This window comes from Astyanax mexicanus, chromosome 14 (assembly GCF_023375975.1).
Source record: "Astyanax mexicanus isolate ESR-SI-001 chromosome 14, AstMex3_surface, whole genome shotgun sequence".
Classification (NCBI taxonomy): Eukaryota; Metazoa; Chordata; class Actinopteri; order Characiformes; family Acestrorhamphidae; genus Astyanax; species Astyanax mexicanus.
In genome coordinates this window covers 46,470,895-46,497,143 of record NC_064421.1, presented here as the reverse complement: position 1 = coordinate 46,497,143, position 26,249 = coordinate 46,470,895, and the positions used below count along the sequence as shown (strand labels likewise).

The window sequence follows — 26,249 nt, the reverse complement described above, 5'->3', positions numbered from 1 at the left end:
CGCTGCTCTGACACTCTGTTTAATACATCTGCGCTGCCCATCCCATTGAAAGTACTGTGTTTCTAAGCACAGCGGCAGATTTGTTTTTAGCGTTCTGTGTTAAAGCAGCTTTACACGGCTCTGACCAATCAGAGGAGACAATGTCCTCAAGTGGTTTATTGTGCTCTTTCAGTATTTTTACTTCTATAAAGTACTGAACTCTTATTATTATTCAGCTCTTTGATTTTACTCCACACCACCGTGAGCACTCTTTGTTTGTGTAGCCCCTATGAGTTGAACCACTAAAACCTTGAAAACCCACTGGAGTAAAAGTCAGGATTTAACTCAAGATCTAAACAGATACTGCTTATGTTTATTCAGTCCATTTCTTGTACTGTATCCACCAACGTTGGGGCCTGCTTAGCTTTCTTGCACAATCCACAAGCCTCAGCCACACCAGAAGAGAGCGAGCAGCTCCAACCGGCCCCAAACTGCCGTCTGCTGCAGAACAATGGGGGCAAAACAAAAGCGGTAATTCTGTGTTTACTGTGGATGGAAACAGTTTTTCATGTAAAGCCAAGCATTAATCACGGCAAGAAGAGAAGCATAGCATTATATAAAACAGCCCCATGTCGCTCCCATGTTAGTTTTTTCCCTCTTCATGGTCAGACTTGTCAGCCCTTTTGATTGTGCTGCTCCTGAGGCATGTAATTACCATGCGAAGCAAGACCGCAAACTTGTAAACTACATGACCGACTTCACAAAGTGGACTTTTAAAGACCTTGGCAGCTTAATTCATTAATGAAGGGCAAATCAAATGGATGAATAGCGAAAAAGCAGCAGAGCTCCAGCACTTTTCTTCTTTTGTTTTTCCCTTTTTTATATATTTATATATATAATTCATAACCAGAAACAAACAGAAACGGATGAGTAATGGCTATCAAAGAATTACAGCCTTTGGACTGGGGACGGTGGTTTTGTTTCCAGATGAAACACTTGTAAAGAAGTTTCTCTGGACTGTGGAGTCGGACCGAATACGCAGCCTGTGGCACTCACTCTGATGTTACTGTACGTGTGCCAGTAAGAGATTATGGGATGTCATTTTAGGTCTTAAACTTTTAAACTTCAGACGTATTATTCTGAGATTCTAATCGTAGGACTTATTACTCAAAAGCTAACATAAAATTTGGGAACTACTAGGAGTGTAAATTATGCAGTGTGGTTCACCGTTAGTCACAGTGTGACAGTAAATCTTTAAAAATGTTCGTTAAAATCTAGTTATATATATTTTTAGCAACAGTTCTTGATTGCCAGTTCTTGAATTTGCCCTTTGAGAATAATTGGCCTAAGCAGCACAGAAATAAAATAAAATAAAGTGAGTTATAAAGTATAGCTGAATTTTTGGTGAAGGAAAATGATAATCTAACATGCTATACATACATTCCCATCTTTACCTGCTGTGTTCCATCACAACGTTTTAAGTTTTACACTCAGATTTCGTTTTTCACTATACTGAGTTGCAGGTACAAAGGATGCAGAGCTGGTGCTAAGCTAAAGATATGATAAAAATGCGCAGGACTGCTTTTTAAAACCTGTCCAGCTTGTTTTAGACCCATTACTGCTCACTCCCATTAAAAATCGCTTGTTTTAATCCCGTGCCCGCCCACCCGCCACATACACATTTCTGCCGTTAAGCATGGAAATCATTGCGTGATTATTATAATTTTCTAGACTATTTATCAGCTCTGGCTGAATGGATTAAACTCCCACTCCCGCCAATAACATTTAAACCGCGCTCCAAGATATTCTGACAGTGCCTGCAGCATTAGACTTCTAATGCAAAAAATGCCCATTCAAAGGAATCACTATTTTTTTAAGTTTAAAGTAGCTCCACACTTCATTGGTAGAATTCTGAGGGCTCTAAACATTAAAAACGAGGCACTGAGAACTTGCACAGATGCACACGTATTTTATCACAATAAGTTGACTAACGAGCACGAACAAATAGATAGAGATAGAAATAGAGGAACAGATTGAAAATGAATTCAATAGAAATGCATAAATTCCAGCTTTTGCTGAAAATATCTCTTTAATATTCATGCATTTCCATGAATAATTGGAGTCGATTAAAAGCGCTGTATTTTTGAATGCTGGGGCTAAACGGAGGTGGGTTATTCCACAAAAGTTCATACTCATTATCTTGATTCATTACACCTCAAGTTCATTTCACACTGAATTTCTCCTTTAATGAAACATGCTGATGCATTAATAAGGAATATGGGCAGTTAACTTCACAATAAGGCAAACAATGTTAAGTATTTATTAATAATGGTAGTTAGTAGTAATACATTGTAACACAGTTCATTTATGGTCTGTTATAGTGTACTTTTGCAGGATTAAACATAACTCATATAAATCTATCTATCTATCTATTGTATCTTTTTTTTTTTTTTTGGCCAGCCACCACCCCCCCTCTTCGGAGGACTATTAATACTATATTATTTATTCATTTATTTGTTTAATTTATATATACATATATACATTTAATATAGTTGGGGAGAAAAAAACACAAACAAACAAACAAAAGCACACAAAGAAACTAAGAGAAAGAAAAAGAAACAAAATAGGAAAGAAAGAGAAATACAAATATAATATATATATATAAATATATACTAAAATATAGCGAAATAGAAAACAGAAACATGAACTTATGTGTGATTTTAACTAATGATTTTGCTACTTTTTGTCTTGTGTTGGATTATTATTTGATTTACTGTAATGTTTTAATTAGATGTGTCCAAATTGGGTCTGAATTGGCGTTTATGGTGGGTTCTGAGTTGTGTGTCTAGAGGGAGAGAGATAGTCTGTTAGTAGATTTTTCCAGGGGTTGATGTTAATGTTAATTTTTGTTTTCCAGTTTATGAGGATGATTTTCTTGGCGATGACCAGCGACCTCTAGATTAATCTATTGTTTTGTGGTGTTGTATTAGTTGGTGATGTGTTCTAGTAGGCAGAGTGATGGTATTGGGTGGATTTGGGTGGTGAGGGCTCTATCTATCTACTGTATCTATTGTACTGCATTGTGTTTAGTTGCCTAATACCAACATGCAGTACCTTGAAATTGTGCTATTTTCAGGCTATATTACCACGTAAAGTTATGTCACTACTGGAGTCTATCACTACTGAACTGAAGTGCACGTCTACATGCAGGATCTACAGTGTAAATGGGTTTTATTTCTCTTCTCAGAATTTATTCAGATCATGTTACACGTTCAAAGCAGGTGAACGGAAAAGAGCTCAGACTGATCCTTCATGGTGCCGTTCAGTAAGTCTTGATCACACAGATCCACTCTGCTACTAATCAGTCGGTCAGTTTGGAGACAATGTGATATTATTCCAGCCAATCTGCTTCTGGGCATTTCTTTACTGTAACAATACAACACAAACATCAGCTGAGCCTCATGCTTAAACATAGAAATGCTGTTTTTTCTTTCCAGTCCTTCGCAGTCCTTGATGATGACAAGGCCAAATAAGTGAAAGAGCACACACACACACTTATACACACACACTTATACACACACACACGGCTTTAGATGTCATGTTTTGGAAAATCTTTCAGGAGAGGAGACTTTTGTCTGGCCAGGCACTCGGTGGTTATTTATATACCACGCAGTGGATCATTTCCATCACAGCAAAGTTGAAGAATTTCAGCAGATAATCCACAATTATATACAACCCCGGAGCGCTGTCAGAGCTCTGTATAAATCCCAGCTATTACCTTCAGGCTGGCCGCGGCCCGCTCGCCTCCATAAATCAGCACTCTGTGCCTTTTCTTCCCCAGTGCACAGTCAGCTATCTGCACACCAGAGTATCAGTCTGATGCCGTCTCATTTACTCATTTAAAGCTACCATTTGTAGCCTTAATCGGTTTTATACCAGGTTTATAGTGTCAAATTAATATTTGATATTTGTTCTCCACCCCAACTAATGATACTACAGTTGCAAGAAAAAGTATGTAAACCCTTTGGTGTGTTCTGATCTTTATCTAAGTCACAACAATTGACAAACACAGTCTGCTTAAACTAAAACCACACAGAATATTATATGTTTGCATGGTTTTATTAAACATGACATGTTAACATTTACAATGAGGGGGAGGAAAGTATGTGAACTCCCAGGCTAATGACTTTTCTAATTGGAGCTAATTGGAGCCAGGATGTGATGATATTGGATGAGTTGGTTAAAGTATATATATATATGATAAGATAAATAACTGTCTCTTGACAAGTTCAGCACAGCTGTTAACTGAAAGCCATTTTAGGTGACTCTACCTCATGAAGCTGACTAAGAAAATTCAGCCAAGACTTGGAAATAACCATTTTTAAAAATAACCAAGTGTTTTTAACGCACTCTGCTTCCACTATGAGTCTTGCCATCAGTAGCCACAGTCTGAGGGAGCAAAATTGACCATGCTCCCTCGAGAACAAGGTCAATTGTGCTCTCTCTGACTCTTGGTCATTCCCAAGGTTGGGTAATTGTCCTTAAAGATTGGGGAGAAAATGGGAAAGCAATTGGGAATACAGTAAATCACATGTTTAATAATCCACTAAATAATCAAATGGTGGGATAGTGTTTGATATATTTGGGAATGTTGGGGCTGGTTCGAATTCTGTTCCTGTTTCTGTTCCATGTAGTTTGCCATCAGCTGCTGGAGCCCTGAGAGAGCACAATTGGCCTTGCTCTCTCTGGGTGGGTTCAGTAAATGGCGCTCTTTCCCCTCATCACTTCTAGGGTGAAGTGGATCAGCACAAGGCTGCGTCTGTGAGCTGATGTATCAGAACCGAGTCGCTGCGCTTTCCTCCGAGCGTTAGTGCTGTAATGCTACTTAGCAATGCTGCATCAGCAGCAGTTAAAAAAGAGGCAGAGTCTGATTTCACATGTATCAGAGGTGGAAAAAAAAAGATTATATGAAAGCATTATATGAACATCTATATCAAAAATATTGTTCAGAGGAAGACGTTTGTTTGAGAAAGACACATTTAAGTGTCTGAGAGACACACTTAACTACAAGAGTAGTTTTTGAAGAAGGGGACGGAACAACACCACCAAAACACAAGCACTGGAAATAAAAGACAACAAGGTAGTCTTCCCCTGGCGCCCTGTTCACAAGTCCCGTCTGAGCACATGGTGTGGCGGCGACTGGGATTGTCCTACTCGAGCGTCTGTAAAAGGGCCCTCACCTTTAAAGGCTTTGCTCCTTCTTGACATTTAGGGCCATTTAAACCGGGAGCCCAGCGTCTGATTTGCCACAGTGATGGATGCTTTAACCCCACTCATACCTTTCGCTGAAACACGAACCTCCTCTGAATGCTAAACCAGATCCTGTTGTGTTTGGTTGTGCGTTCGTCAGTCGTGATGATCGGAAGCATCGCCTTACACTGGCTGATGATATTACGCGCAACACTGCATGACCAGGCCAACTCTGTCCTGTGCTTTGCTTTCATATAGGATCAGTGAGGATGTAGTGAGGGCTACAACCACAGATTTGGTTCTGAGATAAGATAAGAGGGAGTGGCCTTTAGTCAACATGTAGACTAAGGATGACCGTTGATGACACTGACACTGGTGTTTGACGGGTTCCATTTAGTGCAACTGTCAGTTGACAGATCTTAAGATATTTGTCTTCTTGCACAGTTGTGCATCGGGGCCCCCCACTCCTTTTTCTGTCCTTGTTAGAGCCAGTTTGTGTCACTCTTCGAAGGGAGAAGTTAACAGCATGGTAATATATTTTCAGTTTCTTGGCAATATATCGCATTGAGTAGCCTTTCTTCCTTCCAACAATGGAGTGACGGATCTCTAAAGAAAGCTGTTTCTTTCTTTCTGGCTATTTTGAGCCTGTAAGCAAGACAACAACTGCTGAGGCTTTAGATATTAAACTAAACTGTGCATCACAATTGAGCAAGAGTGTCCTAAAAACCAATTAGACCAATAACATCCTTAACTTGGATTGGCGGCCGTACCAGGAGATTTAGGCAAAGGACTGAGAATTGCTGACAATAGCAAATATGCAAAGTAAACCTATATACAAAAATAGGCTTAAATACAAACATTTTTATTCTTTAAACGTCATCTGATACACTTACACAATTGTGAATTAGACAGTATTGTTTGTGAATTGCTTGCAAATGTGCTTTTCTTTCAAAAAGAGGAAAATTTGCAAAAGATCCTAAACTTTTGAACGCTAGTGTACAACATAGGGACCCCAGAGTTGGAAGGAGAACCTGCTAACCCCTAAGCCACCAGTACTGAGCAAAACAAAAGCCTGAAGTCAAATTTGGTGTCTGTTTTAATTTTTTAAGAGATAATTATTTGGATTTGTCCGCTCTAACATTTTAACATGGTTCTTGGCTCAGACTGTCTGCACTGGATCTCGTGAAAGTAAAAAAAACACTGATTTCACATGGTCTCACACTGACTTTTTAGAGTAAGGAATGGACCATCACACAGTTGAATATAAAAAGACACGTAGAAATGGCCATCGAAACTGGTCCAAAAGACAGTACATGTATGGTATGTGATTGTATTGGGTGACGGCAACATTAATACAGAATGAACAGAGCAGGACTGGGGACTAAATTAAACTCTGGACTTTTTTCAAGACCAGTTTCCTACAATCACAGCGACTCCGAAGTAAAACACTCAGCTCCCCCATCAGCCCCTAGGACAGGGGACAGCAATAGGACCAGATGTGGCCTGCAAGCATAAATCGTCTGGACCTTGAACTATAACAAATGATATAAAAAAATATGCTTCCCTGGCTAGTTTTTGTTTACATCCCTCCCCTGTCTCTCTCTCTGTTGCGCTCGGCGTGACTTTAGTTTCCGCCCATTCTCGTTTTTCTGCCCGTTCTTGGGCTCCCTATCTCCTTATAAGAGCGTTTTTTTTCCCGGCCATGTCTCAATTCACTAGCCTGGGCGGCGATAGTGTATTGAACCGAGACCCTGACGACACGGGTTCGATCCTGCATTAGGAGTGGTGTGTTTATTTTTTATTTTTTTTCCTTTCTTTTTGGGTTTACCTGCTTTGAGATCAACTGTTCTGCAATTGGGTTCAACAGCCCTCTGGGCTGGAGAGCTACTAGTCTGCAGCACTCCATCCTTTTACATTTCATTTTACGAAACAGATGTTTTTGTGGCCTGCCACGTAATGGCTTAGAAAAGATCTGTCTCAAACTTAATTGCCGACCCCTGATGTATGAGATGTTTTGTAGCAAGCCAAAGGTGACAGCGGCAAGAAAAAAAAAAAACCTGAGACTAACTAATCCTCCTCTAGTTGACATTGAATAGCACATTTTGAACTGAACTATATGAAGAAGAGAACTGTTTTTGAAAGCAGTTGTCCCGAAAGCTGTAATAAATGCACTGATATTGAAATAAACAGATAATATATTATTTTGAGGCCCTCCAGCTTACTGACACTGCTTTGCTGGCACTGGTTATAACGCTAGCTGCTCAATTTAAGAACAGCATGCTTCATATTTAGCCCTTAATGGGCTTATTTGCCTGTGGGGAGACTGCTCTTAGCAAGGGCTGAAGGAGAATTGCTGTAATGAAGAGTAATGCTTGCTTAGATACCACATTGGGCACAAACTAAAGCATCCCCACATGCTTTCGGCTAGACCTCCGCTCCACATGACGTCGCATGACGGCGACCGCAAACAATGACTTTCTGGTTTTGGTTTTGATTTTTGTGAGCTTTGTTGTTTTTGAGACTTCCTTCTTGTGGCTGCACTTTGTCTGGACCACTCCGAGGAAATGGGGCCTCAGAACTGAATAATTTCAGTGTTGACTCCTCTGTAGAGGGTCCGGGGTTTCACAATGTTTTATGCTGAATCACCTGGGGCTGTTTGTGGTGTGTGGTATTTCTAGAGAATGGTTGAGGCCAAAGAGAGTGAAGAGAGTGTGCAGCTACGGCTCACACAAAAACAAGGCAATTTTTACATGGAAAATTCTAAAAGTCTCTCTTGTTATACTGGAATAAAAGGCGGATATTCTGTACTGCTAGTCATTGACTAAACAAAGTTTAAAAAAAACAGTAGAGTAGGTAACAAATCAATTAATAACACTGCAGTTCTGTTGTAGCCTATTAGAACAAGATAGATGGCAGCAGAGAAAGAAGAAAAATAAAGAGTTAGAATATGTAAAAGAACTTTATACTTCAATCAGGCCACCAAAAAATTAAGCTATTTGGTTACTTATGTACTTTTGGACATGCATCTTTTGGTCCCACTTTATAATAAGTGTCCCTAAGTATTATGCAGTTACACGGTAACAATCCATGTAACTACAGTGTAACTACTGATGAAGTACACATTGTTACAGATTAACTACAAAGGTAAAGGTTATGTAATTACACATGTGTATTAAGGTTAATTTTGACTTGTGTAAGTACACATGTGTACCAGGTTGAGTGTACTTACACAAGTGATAGAGTAAGTGTACTTACACATGTGTTATAGTGTGTGTGATAAGTTGAGTATAAACTTATTCGACAGCTAATGTCTAGTATGTAATTAGGGCTGATTGAGTACACACACGTTGTTACACATGTGTAAGTACACTTGCTCTATTTCATGGGTAAGTGCACTCACCCTGGTACATGTGTTCTTACTCAAGTCAAAATTAACTTTAATACACATGTGTAATTACATAACCTGTTCCTCTGTATTTAATCTGTAACAATGTTTACTTCATTAGTAGTTACACTGTAATTACATGGATTGTTACCGTGTAACTACACAGTACTTAGGGACACTTATTATAAAGTGGGACCCATATTTTACAGCCTGTTGGTTTCTTACAGTGTATTTCTTTTTGCTTTTGGTCTTAAGTGAAGATATGGTATAGAACATTTTAAATAATGAAAAAGCTTTAAACTTTACTTTTTTATTTTTCCAAAAATTATGTATAGGTTTTTTTAGCAGAACCAATGGCACACAATGGCAGCTCATAAAATATTTTAAAATGTCTTTTGAACAGTGACAAACATTCCTTGAGAGATGCAGCCTCACCAGCTTAATTTTAGGGGGAGCTTAGGCACTATAGGCTCTGCAAGGCTCAGTGGACTAAGGTGCTGCCAATATGATCAGGAAATTACTGGTTCGAACCCACTTGATGTAGCTTGCCATCAGGTGCCAGAGCCCAGAGAGACCACAATTGACCATACTCTCTCTCTGAGTGGATAGGTGGCACTCTATTTCGCCTCGTCACTACTAGGGTGATATAGATCATCACAGGGCTGCGTCTGTGAGCTGATGTATTCGAACCGTGTCGCTGCGCTTTCCTCCGATGCAACACGGGAATGATGCATCAGCAGCATTTCAAAAAGAGGCATGTGCTAGTCATTACCCTCCTGGTGTTGGGCCGTTACTAGTGATATAAGTGGTGGGTTTAAGTGGTGATAAGTGAGTTTGGAAATTTTAACCTTGTAAATTGGGTAGAAAATGGGATAAAAATTTGAAATTAAAAAAGAAAAAGATCCAACATCAATTTCCGAACATGACTCTGATAACTTTGAACTTCATTGCTGTTGCATCATATTGTTTTAAACCTTTTTTAAAGGCGATTATACAGAACTGAGCATTCTCATGCTCACTAGTTCCGCTTACACAACGTCTAAAATGAATTCCACAAAAACTAAACATTAACAGCTTGAAGAAATTCCCCGCCTCAGGCTGCTGCCCTCTGTAAAGACTACTGGCAGCTTTTTCTCAGCAGTGACAGCCCAGTTTATGTTGTGTTGTGATGCTTATTTAGCAGCACAGCTCATGTTGAGTTAGTATTTATGGCCCTGATTAATGACTACCAGGTGAAAAAAAAAGCGCAAAAGCTATTTGCACTCTTCTTACTCTTTTTATATATTGTAACCTAAGAAGGCTTGTTTGGAAGATGGAAGGACTGAAGTGAGAGGGTGCCAAGTCATCCAGCGTGTGTGTGAGAACAGTTGTTTGGCAGGACAACAAAGCGGCGCTTTGGCGCAAACAACACAAACATGTGTCTCAGACTCAGGATGGGTCAAACCCAATGCGCCCATATGGTGCAGGGCAAATCAAGAGTCTGCCACTAATTGTGGTGATCTAAGATGAAGTCACCTCTGTGTTCTCATTAGCAGGTAATGGGGATTAACTGATCTTAGGTAAGCCCCTGGATCCCAAGGAGAACGTTTGAGAAAATATACTGTAAACTCAGACTGGTTTTCAGTCAGATTCAATGAATTCTGGTTGTTATTATTACTGCAAAGTTTAATAAACACTATCAGTACAATAGCACATTGTGCGATTGTATTTTCACAATCACGCAATATTAGAATCACTTTATTAGAAACATTTGTTTTCACTCGTTCAGAAAATATAAATATGTAAATATTTCATATACTGATGTTTAGCAGCTGTTCTGGATGTGGCTCAAAGATGTGTCCTTTTTCATTTTTGGTTGGAGACCACATGACCACTTGATTTGCCAGCAGCAAGACAATGCAGGATGCCACACTGTGCATCAAATTAGAAGATGTTCATGGCAGTAGATAACTTTAAGGCTACATTCACAATACAAGCCATATTGCTAAAATCCAATTTTTTGCTCAGTTCAGATTTGTCTATCTTGTCGGTTCACATTCACTGTACTTCAGCAGAGTGGCTTTATTGCTCCTTAATACCTGACTGGTAGAATCTGGTAGAGTTTAATTTTGCCTTGCAGAAACCAGTAGACAATGGATAAGTCATCACCATAATCTGCAAAATTTCGATTACATACACATTAACCACTTAAGTAGAATTCCCTAAAATGCATGTCCACTGTTTTCATGTACCGGTACAGTTAATTTACATCATCTACAACCATCCGCAAACATAGCCCACAGTTGGCAAGACATCTGAAGTGGTGGATCGCTCTCAATGCCATCTGAAGTGACGTAGTGACTTCAGCAACATTACTGTGCCTGGCACGACCCAGTGCCCAACACACAACCACGCCAAACCCATTACTGACTCACTGCTGTGATCTGAATCTGGTTGAGAGCACTCCTGTGGTCATAAACTGACCAATAATGAAAGAGGTGACTAAAAATGAAGCATGACCCAGAGATTATGCTTTAACTGTAAACTTGTATAGTGAAGCTTTAAGGCAGATGGCAGTATAACTCATCATACTATTTGAGAGCTAGATGTTGTTCGTTAAAACAGACAATGAACCAGCCAATGAACAAGTTTATACATCAATGAAACAGTAGCTTGGCCCCACCCACTGCAAAAACACTGCAAAAACGGTAGTACTAGAGCATTTGAGTCTTTTTACCCCTGCACTGTTAGTGTTACCATGTTGTGTTTAATATAACCATGCAATATGAAGATTAGAACACATTTAATGACCAACTTATGCAGAAATCTAAGTAATCCCAAAGGGTTCACATATTTTACTGTACAAGAATTTTATCAATGATCCAGAATGTCATGATACTAATAATAATGCACTTCAAATATCTCCATATATCCAGGATTAAAGTAAAATAAATGATACTGGACAGATTTAATCTGACGTTTATTAATTGTGCGCCTTATAAAACGGTGCGCCTTATAGTGCAAAAAATATGGTATAGGTAATTATAAAAAAAAGAGAGAGTTATGTACCATTTCGTTAACAAGCCCCACACTTTTCTTAAAGAATAATTACTGATACTGATAATGACAATTAGGGGCAACACATTAGTTAACAAATCTGTTTTCATCCTACAGTTACCTTTACCTGACGCAAAAATGCGATTTTTGCATTTGCAAAACTGTGTATTTGCTGACTTTGCTTCTGTAGGGTTCGTTAATCACCTGATAAATCGGATCGGGTGTCTTATAGCTGAGACAACACAAAAACAGGCTATGCATGTGGTACCCGAGACTGGGATTAATAACAAGCGGCCGGCATATGAAAAGCGTCTCATAACGCATTCTGAACCGCAGACGCATGTCATCGCTACATGCCGAACGCGTTGATGAGAAAAACGTTTACTTTTAAGTCGCGCCGCCGTCAAATCCTGCTGAAAATGTGAACAGCAGTGCTTTTGATTACAGGATGCTGGGTTGATAATGAAAAGCTTTGTTTCTCTTGTTACATTCTGAACTCGAGCCCAAGACCAGTTAAAAAGAGCTTCTTTTATGGCCATATGTCAGGGATGTTTTTGTGCACATTCACACTTCGCTTCCTCCTCATCTGTTTTTCGCACAAGACCCTGTTTCACATAATTATGAAACGTGTCGGTAATGAGATGTGCAAACTCATATGCCCTTCATTAATCTCTTGCCTGCTTTTTTTTTTAACTCCAGCTAGTCTGAGAGATCCCGGCTTGTAAGCTAACATCTGGATTCAGTGTAGTTTCTGTTGATTGGTCTGATTGGTCACACAGACAAAAGCTGTAGCGTAAAAAAACCAACTCATCGTATCTCTGCCATTGCTTGATTTGCTAGTAGAAAATAACTCACTTGTCTTTGAAACACACCCCTAAGCCTGCTTTCCATGGTTGCACGGTTGTTAGTGTCCAGCCAATATAGTCGTCTGGAGATTGAGGCCGTGCTACTCCTGAATAATGATCCTTGCACAATGGGAAACAAATGGCAATTTTCTACTGCAGTGTTTTGCCTTTCGTTCTCTAATTTGTTCTCTTTCCATGTCATCGTTCAGTTTGTTCATGTTACAGGGTTCCCGCAGGTCCTTAAAAAGTCTTAAAATGTCTTAAATTAAAATCTGGGTCTTAAATTGTCTTAAATGTACTATAAATTTGCTGTAGGTATTATTTTTTTAGATGGTGTGTTTAATGCCGGTAGGAAAACACAGTGGCCCATCATAAACATCTAATCCAGGGAGAAAACTAACATAAAGGTTAGCAGAGAGCTAGCTAACATTAGTGGCGAGTTAGCTAACGTATTATCTTTAGCGGCAAGCTAGCTAACATGCTAACTTTAGCTAGCTTAAATGAGCTAGCTAACATTACCAGAGATAGAACTAAGTTTAGTGGCTAGATAGCTAACATACTAACGTTAACAGCAAGCTAGCTAACATACTAACTTTGGCTAGATTAAACGAGCTAGCCTACATTACCAGACATAGAACTGAGGTTAGCTGAGAGCTAGCTAACATTAGTGGGGAGTTAGCTAACATATTAACTTTAGCAGCAAGCTAGCTAACAACCTAACTTTAGTGGCGAGCTAGCTAACGTAATAACATTAGCAGCAAGCTAGCTAACACACTAACTTTAGCAGCAAACTAGCTAACATACTATTGTTAGCAGCAAGCTAGCTAACATACTAACTTTAGCTAGCTAAAAAAAGAGCTAGCTAACACCAGGGATATAATTGATGTTAGTGGAGAGCTAGCTAACATTAGCAGTGAGTTAGCTAACATACTAATGTCAGCAGAAAGTTAGCTAACAGGGTAGAGAAGGAAAATAAATTATTACTACATTTTTGTGTCTTGAATTACATTTATTGAGGTCTTAAAAAAGCATTAAATTTGACTTTTTAAAATGGTGCAAGAACCCTGTGTTATTTCTCTCTGTTTCTCAGCTAGCTTCTTTCTTCTCAACACAACACAAATACAACAACATCAACAATTAAACTGGTTTTGTTTGTTTCTCCTCTCTGCAGCTTGTGAGAAGAATGTGCAGAAGGTGTGTGCCAACTCCACAGAAGAACACCTCCAGCCATTCAAAGACAAGATAGAGGCTTTCATCACTACTGGTGAGTAAACAGCGAGGGGAGCAGATCCGTTCTGTCTGCAGACTCGGCACGGCTGAGGTGAATTTCCTATTGCCAGTCACAACATGTAAGCAGAGGGGGGCTGTTAGTGTATTTTGTGTATCCAGGCCAGGTCTAAAGTTGTTTGTGGTTTCTTGTTTGATCCGCTTTGGGGAAGCTTGTAAACTAACTGCTTTTGTTCGGTTTTGCCCATTTTTGCGGTGGCACTAGGAAACAAGAGCATTCTCAAGGATGTCGACTTTGTTCATGCTGCTTCCAAACCAATTCAAGACTTATTTTTGATATTATTAATGATTTATTATATTACAGCTATAATTCAGACAATATTAGCTAATCATATTTACACAGTATTGTATTACCAGTACTAGACACTAAATGATTAGGGCATTTTTAAACCTGTAGTTTTGATGTAGTTTCTGTGGTCCGGATCAGATGATGAGTTCATTTATTTTGAGCATTTTTCCCTCTGTTTGGTTTGTTTTCACACAGGCATAAACCTAAACGCAACAAAATGTGCAGCCAAAAAAAACACGCGGGCACACAGAAAGTAAATATAGAGCGAATATTCTATGTTCCAGTGCGAATATCTGTATATCTGTGCAGTGTGAAGCTAAATAAAATCCAATAATATTTTTCTCTTTTAGTGTACATAGTGATTCCTCCCCTCCTCCTCCACCACCTCCCTTCTGTGTAATATCTAAAAGGTCCTGTCCTTGGCTGTCTGTGGTTTTGGGGCTTGAGGGGTCTCTGAAGCTGTCCACAGGTTTATAGAAGGCTAGTAGAGCTCCACTGTACGGCAGCTTGAGAGACTGTGCTGTGGATCAGGTTGCCCTAAATTGGCCGTATGTACTCAGTCCCGCAATAAAGCTAGCAGGACATCTCTGACTGGGCTCTCGTAAAGCCTGCCCTGCCCCAGCAGGGACAGTTTGGTGGACCACCATGACAGGGAACTTCATATCACACCCACCACTCTGATGATCTTTGTTCTGTTTAAAACTATGTTTGATTATGAACCTTTGTTTGTGGTTAATATACCCCCCAGTTACCATATTTTTTGCATTATAAGGCACATCGGATTATGTCGGAAGGTGCACTATCAATAATCATCTATTTTCTGGTTTATTTTCATACATAAGGCACACCAGATATGTGACACTAGTAAGGAACAGGGGTATCACCTGGTTTTCCTTCTAATTTAGCAGGTTTCACCGCTGCGTTAAGTAAACAAAGTTAAGTAAACAAAATTGTGAATCTTAAAAAAAACATTTTCTTTCAAAGTTAAACAAGTGCTGGATGTAAATCAACACAGATTTCTCTCCTGGAAACTGTTCTTTGAGTGCATAAAGCGCTTCTGTTTATTTACAGTAAGCTTAAATTTCCAGATTTCCACTAAGGCTGGGTGCAGCAGCATTAACATTAGCGTCTAACCTCTAGCGCTAGCTGCGGTTAGTGACTAATGCCGCCCAACAACGTTACACTGAAAAACTCTGAGTGTTCTGGTAAGACAGGGCAATATAAGCTAGCGCTTCATCCTACATAGCTTTTTTTAACATGATAAACATGCAGAGTACAGTCTGATATACATACTTCTGAATAGTGAAAGAGCTAACGTTTAGCTTGGTTTGCGGATAATGCTAATTCTGCTCCAGCAGTGTTGGCCAGGGTTAGCATCAGGCTATAGGCAGATAATACTCACCTCTGAACGACGAAAGAGCTAGCGCTTAACGTGGCTAGCGGCTAATGCTAATCCTGCTCAAGTCTCTGTACTGGAGAACTAAACTGAAACTCCTGTATAACTCTGTACTTCAGTGGAGTGGCTTTACTGCTCCTTAATACCTGACTGATAAAATACATACATAAGGCGCACTGGTAATTTTTGGGAAAATTAATGTATATTAAGTGCGCATTATATATTTAGCCCTTTTATTTTAGGGCGCCTTAATGTTTGTTTTATATTAAATCATTTAATAATTTACTTAATAATTTAATAATAGGGTATATAATAGGGTGAACAGAAAAGCATCTCTGAACGCAACCTTGAAGTGAACAGGCTACAACAGCAGAAGACCACATTGGGTTCCAGCCAATAGTCAGCCAAGAACAGAAAGCTGAGGCTGCAGTGGAACAGGCCCTCCCCAACTGGGTCTGAATCCAATCCATCAGGAGATACTTCATATAAACATGCTTCTGAAAGGTCTGCAGGAATGTCAGCATGGACCAGAATCTCAAATAATGTTTCCAACATGTTTGGAGAAATGAGGCAGTTTTGACAGCAAAGGGAGGCCCTGTTCAGTAATGGTATTGTGTTCATAGGAAATTGCTTGGTGAGTGATTGAGTCTTTTTGTGAGTGTGTTTTTCAAATTTATTGTCAAGTTTGTGGATTATGGAGTACTGTTCCTCGATCACCACCAAGCCTCAAAGCAGACAGTAAAACAAAACAACTTCCACTACAGACTACAGAGCTGCCTGACTTTCCAGAGCCACATCTTCGAGTGCAAATTTTCCAGTAGGATTCTTGTAAAGCTCTCCTTATAAACAGAATTCCTTTGTCTGTCCCTCTGTTCCTGCTTTTTGAAGCGCTAGGAGCTTAACAGTGACATTAGCCTTCTCAGCAGCTGATTCCATGGCTTCAGTACACAAAACAAATGGAGATAAAAGCATTCAGAACGTGAGAGATTGTACAGGCGTTTTTGGGAGAGGAGGTTTTCGAGTCAGAGCTATGTTGGAAATGAGGGAGGGCAACAGGTATTCTTGATTCTGCTTCAATGGCTCAATCGTCCAGTGAATCTTCTAAGAGAGATTATGGGATTCGGCATTTTAGATTTAGATTTCAGAAGCTTGAAGAATTAAAGTGAAACTGCTCAGGGCTCCAGGTGATCCAGAGGTCCAAAGCCCTTCCACTATGATTGGGAGATCACAATGCTGGGTTCGAGTCCCGGTCATGCAGCTTGCCATCAGCTGCCGGAGCCCTGAGAGAGCACAGTTGGCCTTGCTCTTTCTGGGTGGGTACAGTAGATGGTGCTCTTTCCCCTCATCGCTCCTAGGATGTTGTGGATCAGCACAAGGCTGCATCTGTGAGCTGATGTATCGGAACCGAGTTGCTGCGCTTTCCTCTGAGCATGTAATGCTACTCTGAGACTGCTTTATGTGAGTGTGTGTGTGAGAGAGAGAGAGAGAGAGAGAGAGAGAGAGAGAAGGAGAGAAAGAGATAAAGAGTTGTGTTTGGGTCAAATCATAAAACATCATTGATGCAAAATGCAAGATATGACCCCCCCCACCACCATGCTTCACAGATTTACAGGAGTGCCACCCTAATACCCCAAAATGCATTTAAAATTGCCATGAATTTTTACAGAATTTTTTATTTTGCTAAAAACAGTAAAAAAAAGTAGAACCCTGATGTGATAATTAGGGGTGGGTGATCTGATACAATATTTCAGGGTATAATATCGTAGTTCACCATATTAAAAAATGTTGGCGATATTAATGTATATGATATGATATGGCACACCCCTACTAGAAAACAGAAGCTAAGCCCAAGCCAAGCTATTTCCCCTGATTATTTGAACGTCTGTGTGTTTGGTGTGTCGGGCGTGTGAGTGTGTGTGTGTTCAGTGTGTCAGGCGTGTGTGTGTGTGTGTGTGTACGCAGGGCAGTAATCCATAACTCACGTATGAATGCTTTACGGTTGGGTCTCAGTGACAGCGTCTCTCTCAGTGGGGGCTGCAGGTGAACTCGAACGACCTGCACGCAGACTCTTAAACCTGCCTGTGATCTGAGCAGCTTTTACATCTTCAAAACTCATTCATCCATTTTGCTGTAATCCATTTACCTCTCCCCCTCCCACCTCTGCGACCTCCCTCCCCTTTTGCCCCCTTTAACGGACCTCCCCTGCCGCTGTAGGAGAGCCTGTGTTCCACTCATTTACTAACTCAATTAGTCATTCCCCCCCTAATCTAGTTATCTTTCCTCCCACCTGCTCAGGGCGGGGGGTTGAGGGCGCATTCACACCTCTGATTCTGCTCCTTTTGATTCAGTTATTTATTCATACATTTGTACAACTATTCATTCATTTATTCTTCAATTATTATATTTTCTTTCTTTTTTTCTTCAATTTCTTATCCCATTTTCTCTGCAATTTACAAGGCCAATTACCCAACCCACTCATTAGGACTCATTAGGGTGAAGACTAGCTCACCCCTCCTCTAACATATGTGAAGTCAAACTCCGCCTCACAGCGCTAACACTCGGAGGAAAGCGCAGCGACTCGGTTCTGATACATCAGCTCACAGACGCAGCCTTGTGCTGATTCACATCACCCTAGGAGTTATGAAGGGAAAGAGCACCATCTACTGTACCCACCCAGAGAGAGCAAGGCCAACTGTGCTCTCTCAGGGCTCCACCAGCTGATGGCGAGCTGCATGACCCGGATTTGAACCAGCGATCTCCTGATCATATCTAAGAGCTCCAAACACACTACTAGAACTTTTCAAGAACTGATATGCACTCACACACCCCATACCTTCGCTGCTGCTTATACTTGCACTTTCGTACCCACTTTAATTCCCCTTACAACTGTGACGTGAAGTCCTGTGTATACTGGTACTGCCATTCCCTCTTTAACCCCCCACCATCATACCCAACACCTACACTCTCACTCTTATATTGCACTTTTGTCTTGTGTCTCTTGTCAGCAGCGGGAAGCATGAAGTGCTGTAAGATTTTGTGGGAAAACAAAACTGCACTGACTTTGGACTTGATAATAAAACACAGTGGATCAACACCAGCAGATATCAGACTTGTCTCTCCAAACCATCACTGATAGGTGGAAACTTCACACTAGACCTCGAGCAGTTTGGACTGTGTGTCTCTCCACTCTTCCTCCAGACTCTGATCCCTTGATTTACTTTAAATGAAATGTAAAATTTACTGATGATCAGTGATGGTTTGGAGAGACATGTCTGTCATCTGCTGGTGTTGATCCACTGTGTTTTATCAAGTCCAGAAAATCTTACAGCACTTCATGCTTCCCTCTGCTGCATATATTAACTGGAGATGCAGATTTCATTTTCCAGCAGGATTTGGCACACTGCCCACACTGACAAAAAAGTACAAAAAAATCATCAACAATAAAATAAATAAACGCTTAAAATAGATCACTCTGTGTGTAATACATCTATATAATATATGAGTTTCACATTTTGAACTGAATTACTGAAATTAAGTAACTTTTCTATGATATTCAATTTTTTTGGGATGCACTAGTATGTTTAGTAGTTTTGAACCATAGTTCAAAACTAGTTCATAGTTGAAATTAGTGTATTAACTTTTTTAAAAAACAAAAATCTGTAAATGTGTTGCGTGTCAAACGCAGTTAGTGCGCTTCGTAATTATTGCTGGATTTGGGGACCGCGGTTACGAGAGGTGTGGGGCGAGCGGTGCTTCGGAGAAGTGAGTGGAGCTTTTAAAGCCTTAATTTATTGTACCGCTCAGCGTGCGAGTCCCATAACTTTCTAGTTAGCCACTACTGGTTTCATGTTTACAGAGGGAGCTCGGGGGTAGAGAAAATTCACACATCCTCTCCCTCTCTCTCTCTCTCTCTCTCTCTCTCTCTCTCCCCGTGGCCGTGCCACCTCCACACACACATACACACACGCACACACACCTTCAAACACACACACACACATAGAGGGACCTCCGGCGCCAGTCTACCCCATGCTGAGACCAACGCCAATGGTCATAGCCCTCCCCTTTCTGTCCATTACCCCACCACAGTGCCCCTCTCCCGTCATTAGACTCACCTCAGATAATCAGCCACACACACACACACACACATTCAAACACACGCACAAACACTCTGAATGTTTGCTGCTTACACCCCCTTACACCTCCTCCTTCTCCTCCTTTGCCACCCCCCAACCCCCCCCCAGCCTCCCCACCAAAGACCCCAAAACCTGCCTTTGAACAATTTTTTGGAGACTTCCCCCTCTTAAATCTTTGGAGTGGGAAAGGTCCCCCCATCAAAGTTTAAAAAAAGGATGAATCTGGAAAAATGCAATAAATCTGAGATCACAGGCTCTCTCTGGCCCTAGATAAATTCTTGCACCTCGGCCTGGCCCGCCGTACACATCTGCCTTGCATTTAGACACTTTTACATGGAGCGGCCAGTTCCCAAGCTTTCCTCCTCGCTCCCTGCGTCCTGCGTACACACACACACACACACACACACACACATACACGCTCAACCACAGGACACTAATGCGCCTCGACTGCTTCCAAAGCCACGGACACCTCCACAACTTCTCACATACGCCAAGAACACGCAGCTCAATCTCCGCACCACTGCTCTTCACACTCATTACTCTGCAGGTAGAAGTTACTAGGATAGATACTAGGGCTTAAAAATACAACTTCTGTAGAAGTTAAAGTATCAACTCAAGTGTAAAAGTGTTGATTAAAAAGTACTACTTAAAATATAAAAGTAAAAGTAATAAAAAAGTAAAATGGGTAAAAAAAAATCCATTAAAAAAAAACCTTTGTCCTATAGTGTCCTATAATGTTCTATTATTAAAATGTCAATGCTGATAAATTTGGGATGCCCAAGTGTTTCAGCTGCATATACAGTATGCCCACGAACTGAAAATGAATGCATTTTAGTGCTATATATCAAATATACTTTAGAAATATTGAATAAACCATTTAAAGTATGCATATAAAATAATAGAAATTGTTAAAAACTGTTTTAATAAAATGTGTTTAATTTTTTTCTTAACTGAAAAATATTGTTCAGTAATGTGAATGAAAGCCTAAACAGTATCATTAACCAAAATCCATTAACTGATATTCATTTTTTTTTTTTTTTTTTTTTTTTTGTCTGCAGCTCAAGCAGAGTACAGCGCTGAAGATGACCGTCTGAATGCTGCCCAGAAAAGGTAGGAGACTCTGTATATATAAATTGAAGCCATTTACTGTAGATATAGGATTTTTAGAGCTGGGTGATTAATCGATTTTATTGATAAATGTGAATTTACAGTCAAGGACGATGTGTTTTTATACATTGTGATTTTCTTTCAATTTTAACTTCCACTCCCTACGCTCCCTTTGGGCTCCCGTAGTTTGGAGTGACACTCCTCCCGCACGCTTGCCACACACACACACACACACGAAATACAGGGTTCAGGGGAAAGCAGGAGCTTGTGTTATAAATATGTAAATAAATATATATATACAGCTCTGAAAAAAAATAGAGACAACTTCAGTTTCTGAATCAGTTTCTCTGATTTTGCTATTTATAAGTTTATGTTTGAGTAAAATGAACATTGTTGTTTTATTCTATAAACTACAGACAACATTACTCCCAAATTCCAAATACAAATATTGTTATTTAGAGCATTTATTTACAGAAAATGAGAAATGGCTGAAATAACAAAAAAGATGCAGAGCTTTCAGACCTTATTTGGTGAAATAACCCTGGTTTTTAATCACAGTTTTTAATCATGCATCTTGGCATCATGTCCTCCTCCACCAGTCTTACACACTGCTTTTGGATAACTTTATGCTGCTTTACTCCTGGTGCAAAAATTCAAGCAGTTCAGTTTGGTGGTTTGATGGTTTGTGATCATCCGTCTTCCTCTTGATTATATTCCAGAGGTTTAAGCAAAGAAACCCATCATTTTTAAGAGGTTTCTTTTTAAGGTCTCTTATTTTTTTGTCCAGAGCTGTATAGTATATATAAGCCCAATTGAAGCTCAAATGAGAAATTTAAGTGAAGCAAAAATAATGGTAAACCTAATTTTTTACTATTTATTTATTTTTTATCTGTAGTTGATATTTAGTAGGGGGAAAAGCAATTAAAATCGATCGAAAATAACAATGTTTTTTTTTAAGGCCACATCGCCCAGCTCTAATAGTTATAGTAATGTTTTATCAGTGTTGATGGAAAGTGTACATGGCTGTGAGACTGCATGAGGAGGCCTGCGTGGAAGTGTGTGACGTCCAGCGGGGAACTCGGCCAAGTGAGATTTATGAGAGACGTCAGACAGCCGTCTTCAGTTATTCAGCATGTTGGGTAGAGATAAGCAGAGACCACATCCTCTCAGCATCAGATAGCAGTAATGCAGGTCATTTGTAAAGTTGTCTGTAGCAATTAGCATTAGCTGATAAGGAATCCCTCAGCTACATGAGAAGGAGGGAATGTGTGAGAGAGAGAGAGAGAGAGAGAGAGAGAGAGAGAGGGGGTCTGTTCAGTCTGTTGGATTTTGTAGAGCTCAGCAGTCATTAACCAATGACTTCCTCCATCTCCCAAAATCAAGACAGAGTAAGACCCGATGCTCACTACAGCTCTAACTGCTACCCAGGGAGCTGGAGAGATGCCTAGAAATGCTCTCTCACACACACACACACACACACACACACACACAAACACACAAACTACCTTATTTATCGTGGAGCCTTATCTTGCCTATATAATGCATCAGACTTCCATTTATATCAGTGTAAACCATGTTCCAACACTGTTCCACTGTTGTGGTTTGGGTGATTTATGTTAAAGTGTTGGATTTGTAGATACTAAAAAAAGTAAAAGTATCTGGAACTTTTCATAAAGGGGGAAAAATTTCCTACAAATGACAAACTAAGCAAACTGATCATTTTTTCTGCTTTAGCTTTGTTTTGTGGCCTGCTGATACTACGTGGAATTAGATAAATCATGAAGTGTGTTTATGTGGTGAAAAACAGACAGGACCACTTTAAGAATCTGAAATTTTTGATAGTTCAGAACTGATGGTTGGCCCCCATGTTTAATGGTTAAGAAAAAAAAATCCTGCTCAGGATTTCTAAACTAAACCAAAGCCATAAATTAGTCCCAACATCTGTTTTATTTTTTACCAATCAAACAATTTATAAACAAATAGATTAGGCTTACAGGAGTAGTCAGAGACAGGCAGGGTCAGTACCAAGATGGCAGCAAGAACAAACAACATACCAGAGTCAGCAGGCAATAGGGTTATACATGATAAATAAAGGGCTAGGCAAAAGAAGATTAGCTAGTGAATTAGATTCAATACCTGGTGATAGAACAATAGAAACAGGGGGTATATATACAATATAGACCAGGTGTGTGCAATCAGAAGCTCGGCGAGCGTGAACGCCATAGCATCACATGATCAGCAGAGTCAAGAAAGTCCGTTGTAGAGGTGGGCGATATTGGAATCGAATTTTGCTATCGATCCAATACCAAGTAAATGCAGGGCCAGTATTGCCGATATCGATAACGATTTTTTTAAAAGTATTTAAGCTTCATAGATCCAAAGGATCCAAAAGATCGAAGATAGAATTTTGCCAAACATTGTACGTGACAACAAAATACTTTATTATTATAATCAACATTTTTGTTTAGGAATAATGGAACAGTAACAAAACAAATGTTGCCAACATTAGGAAAATAAATGTTTTCCTAATGACCATAATACAAAAATAAAAATAAATTAAAAATAAATAAATAATTAAACATCTTTTCTATTTTTTTCTCTCTTTGTTTCTTTTTCTATTTTTTCCAATAGAATTGTTCTTAAAAACAATTGTGTAAATGGTAGAGTCCTATTAAAGAGGAGTTCTGCATTTTTCTGACATAAACCAAATTATTAAGAGTGTTTTAAAGTGTTTAAATTGTTAAGAAATGTTCACCATCATAAAAAAATGAAAATACTTAAACTTACATTATGATTAGGCTTAATACATTTTAATACTTTTTAATGTATTAAATTTATTATGGATACATGCACAAGGAAACTTAGCTTGCACATTATTATTATTCATGCTTTTTTTAACCATTGCATTACAATATTTACGTTTAAAACTCAGAACATGTACAGGTTCACTTCAATTCTCCTTCTCCTAATGTATTGCAGAACAGAAACCTCAGCACCTCCTTATTGCCACTCTTCAAAAAGGTGCCAAATAGAGCAATATTGATCAAAAGAGCCGGCGGCTAGAAAACCTCTTTATTCGCCATTCATTTGGTCCCCAAAAGCGACCAAAGCACTGGCCACTCCAAAGGGTAGAAGATGAACGGTGGTGGAGCGAGGGTGTTCCCCCGTGTTCCCATGAACACACCTCATTAAAGTGACACGCTGGTGATGGATACGACCAGCCTCCTGGAGCTGGGTGGGCGCCCACATGTGTCCGAATCTGAAAAGAGTCCACATTTGCTGGGCAGGCTCTGTGCGACTGTGTGGCCGTCCCGTGGCCAGACTCTTCAACAGGGTCCAACCTTTGATCATTAAAGTGCTATTTACCACCCAAAACACTAACAGGGCTACTACTACTGCTGCTACTATTACTATAGCTCTCATTAGCACTTATAGTTAAAAAAGATGATGCAGGACATTGGCAGTGTGATAAAAAGTGCTGTCATAGTAAATATTCTGCTGTGTCTCAGTGGAGAATTTGAATTTTTCCCAGCAATAACTTAAAATCTTAATATACAGCTCTGGAAAAAAAAATTAGATTGATTTTATCAAATTGAAAACCTCTGAAATATAATCAAGAGGAAGATGGATGATCACAAACCATCAAACCACCAAACTGAACTGCTTGAATTTTTGCACCAGGAGAAAACGCATAAAGTTATCCAAAAGCAGTGTGTAAGACTGGTGGAGGAGAACATGATGCCAAGATGCATGAAAAAAACTGTGATTAAAAAATATTGATTTCTGAATTCTTAAAACTTATTTGAGGTCTGAAAGCTCTGCATCATTTTATTGAAAATTACAATATTACAATAATTTTGTTTATAGAATAAACAATGTTCATTTTATTCAAACATAAATCTATAAATAGCAAAATCAGACAAACTGATTCAGAAACTGAAGTGATCTTTTAATTTTGTCCAGAGTTGTATCTTATTATCTTATGTTTTTAACACTATACACTCATATAGATACATCCCAGAGAACATTTTTAGTGCTAAAATAAATGTTGGTCATTGATATCTTAACAGACATTTTTTGTGATGTCACTTAAAATTAAATGAGAGGTAAACTTTGCGACAGATGTTTTTATAACCAAACAGATCCTTATTTCTTGTCCTCTTTAACTCAAACTCTTTCAATAAACAGTGATAATGGAAGTGTGGCATAATCGCAATAATACACTGCAGCCTCATGCCTACGACCGCAACACAGCAGTGCCAATATTACAGGTTATAGCACGAACCTCGAGTGTATTATTGCTTAAATGGGCCGTTATATGACAAGGTTAAAGGCACCCCAGCATTAGATCTTATGGGCTTTAATAGATACATACTAGTTCCATTGGGAGAAGTAAAAATAAATCAGTATAAAGATACAGCAGAGACTACTGTATCTACTAAGCTCTCTTTCGATCATCAAATCTCTCCCCTCGTTCTCCAGATTTCTCTTATCTCCTGTTTATTTAACACAAATTACTCTGTGTACATTTCATGCATTCCATCTTAATTCCGTGCAAATTGTCCATTAACTCCATTCAGGAGCAGCTTCTCCTCTCCAGACGTACGGCAGCCTAATCTAAACACGTGTATGTCTATGAAAGACTTACGAAGTGTGTCATTCCATTTTTCAGTCAATGTAGGGCTGTTTAATGCTTCATTTGCTGCGGGGAGTAAAATTTTAGCTTTAGTGGACAAAAACCGACGTTTTTAATACAAATAGTGATGTCATACCTCTGAAAACATATAACAAAATACATATAATCGCTGGCCAAAACAGCAACTTTACAGCAGAGAGATAAAACCAAATTAACTTTATTGAAAGTCGATATAAAAAGAGTTATTTCAGGTTATTTTGTTTTGGTGAATTGCTGTTGGTTTATTCATCAAGACATTTTGACACTGTGTAAAGGACAGTTTCTGTGTTCAAATTATATAGAAAACAAAAAAAATCAACAGAAATAACAATTACCGTATTTTTCGCACTATAAGGCGCACTTAAAATCCTTTTATTTTATGTCAGGTTTTAAGGAAAAGTATAACTCCTGAAGTAAAGCGTTATACAGGAGTTTCAGTTTAGTTAAGTATTATCGGCATGTACGCTGCAGTTAACCCGGGCTAGCACTGCTGGATCAGCATTAGCATGCATTAACCGCTTACCACAGCACTAGCTTTTGCTGCTCAGAAGCGAGTGTATCAGACTCAGGGTTCTTTAGTGTAGCTCTGTCAGGTGGCATTAGCTGCTAACCTCAAGCAGTTAGATGCTAATGCTAATGCTCCAGCTTTAGTGGAAATCTGGAAATCTAAGCTTACTGTAAATAAACGGAAGCACTTTACTCAACCAAATAAACAGTTTTCAGGAGAGAAATCTGTGTAGATTAACTTTCAGTGCTTGTTTGACTTGTAAGAATTACAGTTTTGTTTACTTAGCTTAGCTTAGCTTAGCTTAGCTTAACTTTACAGGTCTTGCCCCACTAGTGGCCCCCTAATATATTATATATATG

At 39.3% G+C, this 26,249-nt stretch overlaps 1 protein-coding gene across 1 annotated transcript in view; it reads left to right on the top strand.

Moving 5' to 3' along the window:
- Positions 1-26,249, top strand: part of LOC103030398 (formin-1) — a 104,417-nt gene that overhangs the window by 68,633 nt on the left and 9,535 nt on the right. Inside the window, exons 15-16 of the mRNA XM_022672594.2 lie at positions 13,667-13,759; positions 20,659-20,710. Of these exons, the coding sequence (XP_022528315.2) occupies positions 13,667-13,759; positions 20,659-20,710 (145 nt within the window). The remainder of the gene's footprint in view (positions 1-13,666; positions 13,760-20,658; positions 20,711-26,249) is intronic.